This window comes from Chanos chanos, chromosome 3 (genome assembly GCF_902362185.1).
Source record: "Chanos chanos chromosome 3, fChaCha1.1, whole genome shotgun sequence".
Taxonomy (NCBI): Eukaryota; Metazoa; Chordata; class Actinopteri; order Gonorynchiformes; family Chanidae; genus Chanos; species Chanos chanos.
The window spans coordinates 56,300,826-56,311,583 of NC_044497.1; the positions used below are offsets into that span (position 1 = coordinate 56,300,826).

Below are 10,758 nucleotides of genomic sequence, written 5' to 3' on the forward strand. Positions count from 1 at the left end.
GTCGCAGTAACCTTCACGGTTATGTTCATTGCCAAATGACACACTCACTCACACCCACCCCATAGGCCATAAAGACTAACAATCCCTAGGGGTTTTTTTTTTTTCTTTTTTTTTTTCTTTTTTGCTTGCGCCCCATCCTTCGTTTGAACTTGCGGTCGCGTGGCGTACACCTGTCCTCTTGTTTCCGAGGCGGCAGAGACACTGGGGAGGGAGAGGGGGGCTCAGGGATTGGCTGTGAACTGGAGCACCTTCCCACAGCGACCTAAGAGCACCGCTCTGTCCTTCAGCCCAACAGCACAATAAGTGAAGCTTAGAAAACACTATGGTACGCTTATACACTAAGTTAAAGCTTGGTTTCTATGAAAGAGCTACTGTTGTTTTTGTTTTTGTTGTTATCTGTTATTGTTTTTCATTTTTATTCAGTGACCGCTGTGATCAGGCGCTGTATTTTCACTGCCTGGTATTTGTAAAGATTCTCTGCTGTTTGGATGGTCTTCACCATCCCAGCTCTTCTGTGCGGAACAGTGATAAATACTCCTGTTACTACCACAGAAATGCCATTGATTTTTCCAACACCATTGAGCCAGGATTCACAAAGTCATTTCTTTTATTCTTATTTTTTTTTTTTTTCCAACCCCGTACAGGCTGAGCATCATCTCAGCTCTGATTGGTGTGTTTGTACACCTTGGCCCTGACGTTGAGCTCTGATTGGTGTGTTTGTACACCTTGGCCCTGACGTTGAGCTCTGATTGGTGTGTTTGAACACCTTGGCCCTGACGTTGAGCTCTGATTGGTGTGTTTGTACACCTTGGCCCTGACGTTGAGCTCTGATTGGTGTGTGTGTGTGTGTGTGTGTGATTGAGAGGAGCACTGCAGAGTTCTGCTCTGTCATATTTGTGCTGTTCATGCAGACCTGTCTCTTTCTGCAGCAGAGGCCTAGTGTCAGGACGTTTTCCTCTGGCCTTTTGTTGAGTTTGTTTATTGAGTTTTCTGCTTTGTTTCTTTGTTTGTTTTTTTAATGACTAATGATTTGACTGTACATTTGTGACACAACAGTTTATCCTGAGCAAGATGTGCATGTGTATTGTTTGATTCGTGCTAAATACTGATTTTACATTCTCCTGTGAAATGTCACAGTCTGTTCGCTACCAAGACACACACACACACACACACACACAAACAGGTGCTTTTAGCTTTATCTTTCCTCTCAGTCATATACCAGCCCATGACCGCCGTGTCACCTGTGGTGACCATGGCAACTGCACAAGCTCCACCCACAGCACAGGCGCATCAGCACAAAACACTAATATAGCAACATGGCAATAGAATGAATGCGAAAACAGTTTAAAGTAATAATGAACCCTACAGAGCTTTTTTCTTTTTTTTTTTTTTTAAAGAAGTAAAATTCATTTTCCATCTATCTGCTGCTTGGCAGGATATAAATGCAAAGTGCAGTTTGCACGTAAGCAGTGTGTACACACACAGACAGTCACACAAGAGATCAAACTCCTCTCTTTTGTCAAGCTGTTTGCACAATCGTTGGTTTGGTTTTTGGTTTTGTTTGTTTTTGTTTTGTCATTTGGGATGTTTGCGTTTTTCTGGTTGTGAAACGTTAAATAAGGGGAAGACTTTTAACCTTTTGTAAGGCAGTTTGTCAGAGTCCAAGCCATCTGCCGTGTCCTACGGATGTCAGCCCTTTACGGGGGAAAAAAAAAAAAAAAGCCTTCATCGGCAGTTTCTGCCTTCATCATCATATAATGTAACTCTGTGTTTCCACTGCTTTTTCTCTGTCCCCCCCCCCCCCCCCCCCCCTCCCCCCCCCCCCCCCCCCCCCCCCCCCCCCCCCCCCCCCCCCCCCCCCCCCCCCCCCCCCCCCCCCCCCCCCCCCCCCCCCCCCCCCCCCCCCCCCCCCCCCCCCCCCCCCCCCCCCCCCCCCCCCCCCCCCCCCCCCCCCCCATGCTCTCTGAGAAAGGAGTTGTACAATATAGGACATGAGGTTAAGGAGTAAATGACTTGAGTTCAGTGTCGTTGAACTCAGAAAGAAAGCCCCCATCCTCCCAGATTCCTCCATTCAGATAGTTGACAATCATCTCCTGATGACCTTCTGACATGTAGGGTCCAAGGGTCAACAAAAAGATGAGATGCACAGGGCTACTCTTGCACAGAGTTAGTTTGAGAGTTAAAAGGCGAGTAAACTACACTACACCAGACCTTCAGACAGGATCTGTCCATGTCGTCAGAGTGAACTCAGCCTCTGACAGCAGTCCTGCCAGGACGACAGAAGAAACTCCTCACATTAAGCAGACAAAGATGTTCATAGTTTTTCCTCAGTTATAAGCAGGACCAGGTCCTCCCTTGAATTTCTCATTGCAGACAATCTCTGTGGAGTATTAAGACTATGTTTTGTTTTTGGTTTTTTTGTTTTGTATTTTTTTTTACTTTGTTTTTGTTTGGTTTTTTTGATTGTCGTAAAAAAAAAGATAAGTGTGTCTGTGTGTGTATGTATGTATGTGGTGTTTGTGGGAACAGGCTAGGGAACGGTATGAATTTGATCGAGTGTGTAATTTCTTTTCGTACCTTAGGTGCACGTTTTGCTATCTCTGGCATGCACAATGAACGCTTTTCCGATTTTAATCATTACGTCATTTTGATGCTCATGTCTGTTAAGGTTTCGCTCATTAGCGCTTGCCTACCATCTGACGTCAACAATGACACTCTCCCCCTCTGCATCTGCAAATTAAAAAAAAAAAAAATCTTTTAAGTAGTTCATTTGTTGTTAGACTGTGGTGGTGAAACAAGAATAAGAAAAAAAAAACATGTTTTTATGTAGAATGCAACAACTGAGGCATATTTTAATGTCCGTTTTGTTTTAGAATTTTTAATTTTTAAATGTATTTTTTCTGCTTCTTTCGCAGGGGGCTTTTATGTTTCACTTTGAAGTAGATATACATCTAATCAAATGCCAAATAAATTATATCTCCAAGGACAAAACTGTGTGTATGTGTGTGTGTGTGTATGTATGGGAATGCGTGCTTGCTCGCTTGTTCTAACGGCAGCGCTGATACAAACAGCGTCTTTTGGACTAATACTGACAAAATGTCCTGAAATCGCGTAACAAGTGTTTTGTTTTTGCTAATGATTTCTGTTTGGTAATGAAGATTACAGATCATATTTCTGCTACACATTGCCGGTACAAAGAAAATAACGGGCAAAGACAGTTACTATTCTTAATGTCGTATATGTGATCTGGACGATAAGCTATTAAGCCTTATCATTAGAAATATGTGTATCATATGTCCTACCAATCGGGGGAAGGGAGCTGCAAGACCAGGTCATAGGTTATCGGTTCCTGTTTTTCCCGATCTATCCCTTTTCGGTGAATTATGTAGCCTTGTTTACTAAATTATTTGTTCAGTTTTGGTTTTGAACATCTTCGTTGTTTCTCATGTTAGGCCTGTTTGTCTCGATAAAAGTTGGTTAGAAGCAGTAATTGATCTCGGTGTAACTGTATCTCTAATCCTCAGTGGGGATGACGCGCGCGATTTCAACTCGAGACTCGTGCCATGAACTAGCCTGCTCTTCAGTGTCGGAAATCCCTCTCTGCTTACCTTTAAATGTCATATGTAAGTGAGTTGGGGGAATCCCACCTGTAGTAATGAACGGCATTTAGCTCACAAATGCCCAGGTGATTGCTGTTAGGTCTTAAAATTTCCAGACGATTCCCTCTCCTGAATAGGCTCTACAACTAGCTTACGCTAAAGAACTATCCTCGCCCATACACGGGTTAAATCTGAGAAAACGCAAGTGTGGATTTCTTTGCAAAAAACACTGGCTAATTGTGTAATTTTTGTATTTTGATATAAATATTATATGATACACATCACTAATAATAATTTGTTCTTTTATAACGTGACAAATGTTAAAGGCAGTGAGGAAATGCTTTGAGAGGTCTCAGTTCCTATGCTTTAAATGTGTTTTCATTTATTGACAATTCATATTCCTCATTAAGGAAAAGTCGGGCTGACAGAGCCTGACGTGAATTCAGAAACACGGATACTGTTAGCATGTTTGACGGAGCTGTCAATCTTCATCCCGATTCAACAAATGCCATTTGTTTGGTCAGTGGTCAGGAACCCTGGCACCGACACGCTCAAGTGAGCGCCCTTTGGGAGGGAAAAACGTACAACCATCTCTCCTCTTCAGGAGAGGACCGGTATTTAAACGCCGAGTTGACCAGTTTTCTTAGCTTTTAATTTACAGCGCATGAGACAGAACGGTTACAGGGTTTTGAGAAATATGGTGTTAATGTACCTGGTCATTTGCTCTGTCGTTTTATTACCATCTTCATCGTCAGGTGAGTGACACTGGTAGTAGCAAATTAAATAATATTTCCTCTTAAAACATTATTTGTATTTCGCTGAGTTTCTGTATACTAGTTTTGCAGACGTGCAGTTATCTAAGTTTAGCTTTTGCACTGAGACGATTAAATGTTTTTGTTTGTTTGTTTGTTTGTTTTTGTAAACCTGCATCTTTTTTAAGGTTCCTCTTCAGACTTTTGTTATGATGAAGGATACTGTGGTGAGTGACTCAATCAAATGATCTGACTAAAACTGAAATGGATCATTTTTGTTTTCCTCATTCTTCACCTTTACCTCTTTATCAGTTAAAAAAAAAAATACAATATCGGTTTGTGCTCATGAATAATGTCTGTCTGAAATGTCTCTATGCTTTGGATACACCACACAGAAAGTTCAATTAACACCCCCAACCCCCCCCTCCAATTATCAGATCCATATGCGTGGGGAGACTATTTTCCTTCTTGCCATCCCATAATAGAAGGACATCACTCGCCAATCAACCTGGATCACCAGGTGAGGAGGAACTTGTCTCTGGACATGCTGCACCTGGAGGGCTTTGACTCGACCCAGAGAGGGAGGTGGCGGTTGAAAAACGATGGTCACTCCAGTGAGTCTGTCCGCTGTCCTCTGTCTTCGTTCTGCCCGGGGAATATTGCTGTGTCCGTTGCCCTGACAACCTGAATCCATGTTATTTATATAGTGTTTTCCACAATAAACAGTTTTCAGAAAGCAGCTTAAGAGAATACCAGGGCTTACTGACACCCCCGTCCCCCCTCCCCAGGGTGACAGTTACAAGGAATAACTCTCTTTGGCTATAATAGGATAACACCACCAGAGAGAGAGAGAGAGAGAGAGAGAGAGGGTTTATGTCTGTGAATGTTTTTGTGTGTAGTCATGCTGGAGGTGGACAGCGGCATGACGGTGAGCGGTGGTGGACTTCCTGGGACGTATGAAACCGTCCAGCTGCATTTTCACTGGGGCAGTTCATCGACCAACGGATCAGAACACACCATCGGACAGCTCAGGTTCCCCATGGAGGTTCGGCCAATTCTCACTTTTCGGTCATTTTTAATTCCACTGTACAAGTTCAGCCAACATCCAAATACCAAAAGTGCCACATCTGTGTATGTGTTTTATTTGAAAAAAAGAGAGAGAGTAAGTAGAACTGGGGTTTTCTGTTGACAGATGCACATAGTGAACATGAAGTCCATCCACCCCAACCTGACCGCTGCTCTGGATGACCCAACCGGCCTCGCCGTTCTGGGGTTCTTCATCGACGTAAATGCCTTGTGCCGTCATGTTCTCGAAACGCGTTTCTCCGTCTGAATATCCTCCACGCCGTGGTCTTTACATTTAAACTTGCCTTTAATCGTTGTTTCTCAGGTTGCTTATGCTGACAATGTTAACTTCAGACCCATCTCAGACGCAGTTCCATCCGTCGCCTACAAAGGTTTGTGGGAACTGTCTGTTGAGTACACTGAGTGTGGGAAGACAGTGGGTAAAGCTACATGCGTGGGTTAAAGAAGCAGCTTTGTTTTTGTTTTTGTTTTCTCTTTCTGCATTAAGACAGTAATAATACAAAACACAGCCTCAGCCACTCAGCCAGAATGATCAAGTGAACAATCACCCGTCTTTCATATATCAGTGCATTTTAACAATTCTAAAGAGTTTGGATCATTTTTTCAATCAGCTGCATGCATTTTCAGTTTTATTTATGTCAAAAAAGTTTCCAGAACGAACCATGATGGACTTGTAACTCTGTAGACTCGATCCATGTCTCAGCATTTAATTCAGTAAATTTGGGAATTCAGTGTTGTTTTAAATGTCAGAGGGGACAAAAAAACAAACACAATGAGAAAACAATAGGGCTGTTTCTAGCCAGTGTGAGGTCTTCCACATCACATATAACCTGCTCGATACTGTTCACTTCATCCTCACTGCCAGTCACTTAAAGACAGAATGTCAAACCGGATTTGGTTGTTCAGATAATAGTCACCGATATATTGCCTGGACTTCAAAATATAACCATGAAATATCATCGGTCAGAATTATTCTGCTGGGAGGAAAAATAGAACACTTTACCACTGAATTCATTACAAGGTTACGAGGACTGGAGTATTCTAACGAACCCACTGATGAGAAAAGGTAAAATTCACGTCCGATATTCCCGTCTGTCGTTTCCCCACAGGGCAAACGGCGTCTATTAGACCGTTCCCGCTGATAAGCCTTCTACCTCAGAACAACCTGTCACAGTATTATCGTTACCATGGCAGCCTCACCACTCCGCCCTGCTCACAGGTGGTCCTGTGGACCGTCTATGAGGCCCCTATTTACATCTCCTGGGCTCAGGTAGTGGTGTCTGTTCTCTAGTCTCAGCACTACCAACTTAATATTCATGTTAAATATTACAAATCACACATGGCAGTACAGTCTACCCATACAGTATGGCCACTGGAAAAATCATGATTTATAGCTGAATTAGGGTGAGGGGACGTAACACTGAAGCATGAATTATTGTGCTTGAGAAATTCTCAGATGTAGACGACTAATCTTGTTTTTTGCTGGGGTTTTTTGGGGGGGGGGGGGGGGGGGGGGGGGGGGCGGCAGCTGAAGCAGTTTGTGAATGGAGTGTATTCCACAGAGGAGGGGGCCGAGAAACAGGCTCACCTGCATAACAACTTCAGACACATCCACCCGACTTTCAGCCGCACTGTTTACGCCTCCAAAGACGCCAGAGTGCTCACGGACGCTACCTGCCCTCCTCTGTCTGGAGCCGCCTTCACACTCCTCATCGCTCTCACGGTCACTGGTCTCAGCTCTGCGCTCTAACTGGCCAGTCTGGTCTTTGCACAGTTGTCAATGGGAAATCAGGAGAGGGCAAACGGACACAACTGGAGACTTTCCCACCAAAGAAACATGCTTATCAGATGACGGACCAAAAAAAAAAAAAAAAAAAAACGCACGTCATTGTAACATAACCTCAGAACTCTGGTATCTTTCCCAGTTCAATAGTTTGTGAGAGGCCAGACTTTGCGGTCAGGTATTCTCTGTTTCAGTCAGCTGGTGTTATTTTTAGGTGAGTTGGAAAAAAAAAAAAAGTCATTATGTAAGAACGACACACCTGGGACAGGTCCCCCGTCGGCTAGGAGATTTGACTTCGCCCTTCTCAGTCAGTGAGGGACGGAGTCCCGCTCAGATGAGCATCCCCATTCACAAGTCTCCCACTCACTCGAACCCACTTACCTCAATCGCTCTGAGATGACCTTCCACTGGCCCCAGTCTTACTTAAGGTGGAAAAGCTTTTGGGGACGGCAGATTTGGGTTGCCATGGGGACGTGAGATGATGTTTTGTTGTGGTGGGAAGTAGTCTCATTTTCTCTCTCATTTCTGTTCCGGGTGTGATGTGTGATTTGACTGCTAAAGGACCTCTATGGTAATACAGGAATATACATCTACATATATATATTTAAACACACACACTTCCCCTTGCCTGCTACCATGATTTTATGTGACTGAACACAACGTGAACACAATTTTGGTTTTTTTACACTGAAATTACATATTGTTTTAAAAATAAACCCCAGTGCTCCATGTGACGCTGTGTTGTTGCGTGTTACTCCAGCCCAAACACACACACTCCCCAGGCCTGCCATAGTACGTCCTGTCACAGACTCCAGCCACACCGCTCATTCACACAAAAGACGCCTTGTGTCCGTGAATGGGTGAACGACCCCCGGGGACGGTTTCGCTGACCATGACATCACTGCCTGGTGCTCACGGGCCGCAGGGGACTTCAGCTCACCAACCGCCCGGACGGCAGGCCAGAGCAGGCTGTCTGCTGATTGGCAGAACGCTGTGCATTGTTGTACCTTCCAACATCCTTACAGCTCAATGTATTGCTTCTCTATGAGCCAATGACAAACCGGTCTAATGCCGTCACTTCATTACCACACCATGCATCTGTCTTGAACACTGCACTACAGCCATAACCGAGACCATGTGTGAAATATGTTACAAAGAGTTGGGGGGGGGAAAGGTTGTCGGATGACAAAACTGGGGGGTAAAATCAACGCAAAGACGCAAAGGTTTGGAAAAAATGCCTTTATTTTTCATTATTTTCTTTTTTCATACATTTGTGGTATAATAAATAGACTTGGGAGCTGGGCTGATTTAACCCTGTCCCCTCGCTGATTCTGCATCGTAATGCTGTTTTTTCTCTTTCCCCCACTGCAAACAAGTTTTCATAGAATTTACAACCAAAAAAAAAAAAAAATTAAAAATACAAAATAAAGCTTGACACAAGCCGAAAATACTGCCACCAGCTCTGAGTACTTCCTGCCATCAGCTCTGTTTACTTCCTGTGTCAAATCGACCTTTCGGAGCTGTGTTTCTGTAGCAAACCCTTGGGAACAAAAATATATATGTACTTTTTTTTTTTTTTCACAGTTGAAGTATTTACACGTATAAGATTTTACAAATGGAAAAAAGGCAGGACAAGAAGACGTTTCTACAAGAAACAATCTTTCAAAGGGAAGTAGAGATCTGTTCTATGTACAAAATGCATTTCTTTTTTTTTTGTTTGTTTGTTTCTTTGTTTGTTTAATTAACAATTAACCCTTTTTGTGTTCCTTTTAACGATCCCTGAAAAATATCATTACCTTAAATACTCCATATTTTTCTTTATAAAAAAGGAACAATGCATCATATTTACTATTCCCCCTGTCAAGATAAAAAAAAACAAAACAAAACAGAAGCCTCATTCCTTTATACAAATTATTGTATCCTGTACAATATAAACATTGTTTTAGTTTTTTTTTTTAAAAAAAAAGGAGAAGAAAGAATGAGAGAAGTGACCCTATCGTGATAATATTCTAATGTAAAAGAAGAAGCTGATAATAACTTGGTTTTCAGAGCGTGAAAAAGTGAGTCGCAAAAACGCTCCGCCAATCACAAAGATGATCGCAGGAAAACATAGTGAACGACTAACACCGAACAGACAAGGGGATGGGGGGTCTGAGAAACAGTGAGACCTATTTGGAAAAGTCTAAGGAAACAAAGTTCTGAGCAAGGACTGAACAATCACCCTCTAAACGCTTGGAGCAACTTCGGGTTGTAACACTGAGCGCTGCGCTGAATGACATCGACGGTTTGGTGGAAGCACCAAGGGTGTTCGGAGCACCCCTAGACCACTGTTCATCATCATCATCATCTTCATCTTCAGCACATACATAGAAAGATACACACACACAGGGGGACGTGTTTTTTTCCCCTCCAGTCATTCCATTCGAAGCCTCTTAAGAACATATTTTGGCACGTCTACCGCTTGCACTCGCTCCTATGCCCCTTCTGCACTCATTTCCACGGTAACGCATCGACCATCGATTAAAACGCTTTCGCAGCGCGAACGTGATAAAGAGTCTCTGACGGGAATATACATTTTACAGGTAATACAAAAGGGCGACGATCAACTGCCCCCAATGAAACCAGTGCATTCTGGAAACACATAATACTAGAATATCAAAGGACATCCGGGCTGATTGCTTTAGCGTCTCTGACTTAAGAATGCGTTGGAGAGTTAGGCGGCCTCTAGTCTATCTTCAGAGGGTCCGGGAGAATAAAGCGAGTTAAAGAGAGAGGATGGGACTGTGTGAAGGTACTGATATATGTACCTGCAGGCTTAGCTGTTGAGACAAATGCCTCGGTCATACGTTTTACCATTCCAGAGATCTCGCAGACTGCTTTACGATTTTTTTTTCTTCATATTCTCGGGTTAGCTCGACTGTTCAAGAAGCCGCCCTGCCAAAGAAAAATGACAAAATAGGACACGAAACATGTCCGTGTCGATCTGTGCATAAAACTCACCACCACTGTGTGTTTCAACGAGCAATAAATTTGGGGGAGAAATACAATTGTGTGGTTCTGCCATGTGGCATTCCGCTGCTTCGATATAATACCACGTCATCTTCCAAATTCAGGAGTACTGAATTTTTTAAATGTCTCCTATAAATATGACTTAATGATCGGTTGTCATTATCAGCGAACAGAGGATCTCTGGAGAACCGCATAGCTTTGTTTATACTGTGCTGCCTAAAACCCAGTACAGAACTTTAAAATTGACATGTACAACTAGTAGCCTGCAGGTGGCAGTGCACTCATATTTTTTAATCGTCGATACTGTAAACATGAGGAGGTTGAAAGCAATATATTAATAACAAGGTAATGTGATAGACATGTCGCATGTCGTAAGTTTATATTAGCTGAGAAATAACTGTAGTGCATTGTCTGTTTTGCTCTGGATCGTTTTGTGAAAATCCAGTCCAGATCAGGATGAGCAACACAACAACGTATCACTCCAGCGACGGAGAAAGATACTTAACGTTGAGTAAGTTTGCCCGAGGTG

At 43.1% G+C, this 10,758-nt stretch overlaps 1 protein-coding gene across 1 annotated transcript; it reads left to right on the forward strand.

Moving 5' to 3' along the window:
• Positions 1–4,296: 4,296 nt before the first annotated feature.
• On the forward strand, positions 4,297–7,187 carry car15 (carbonic anhydrase 15). The gene is made up of 8 exons (XM_030768106.1): positions 4,297–4,354; positions 4,552–4,578; positions 4,789–4,965; positions 5,251–5,396; positions 5,544–5,636; positions 5,742–5,808; positions 6,547–6,707; positions 6,966–7,187. Exons 1-8 carry the CDS (start codon positions 4,297–4,299, stop codon positions 7,185–7,187), a joined length of 951 nt encoding a protein of 316 aa, XP_030623966.1.
• The last annotated feature ends 3,571 nt before the right edge of the window (positions 7,188–10,758 follow it).

What these genes read in the sequence shown, in the direction of transcription:
- car15 (XM_030768106.1), top strand. Translation starts at nt 4,297, where the DNA reads ATGGTGTTAATGTACCTGGTCATTTGCTCTGTCGTTTTATTACCATCT. An exon ending in TTATGATGAAGGATACTGTG is followed by an intron (nt 4,579 to 4,788) that starts GTGAGTGACTCA and finishes TCCAATTATCAG; the next exon opens with ATCCATATGCGTGGGGAGAC. An exon ending in TTCTGGGGTTCTTCATCGAC is followed by an intron (nt 5,637 to 5,741) that starts GTAAATGCCTTG and finishes GTTGTTTCTCAG; the next exon opens with GTTGCTTATGCTGACAATGT.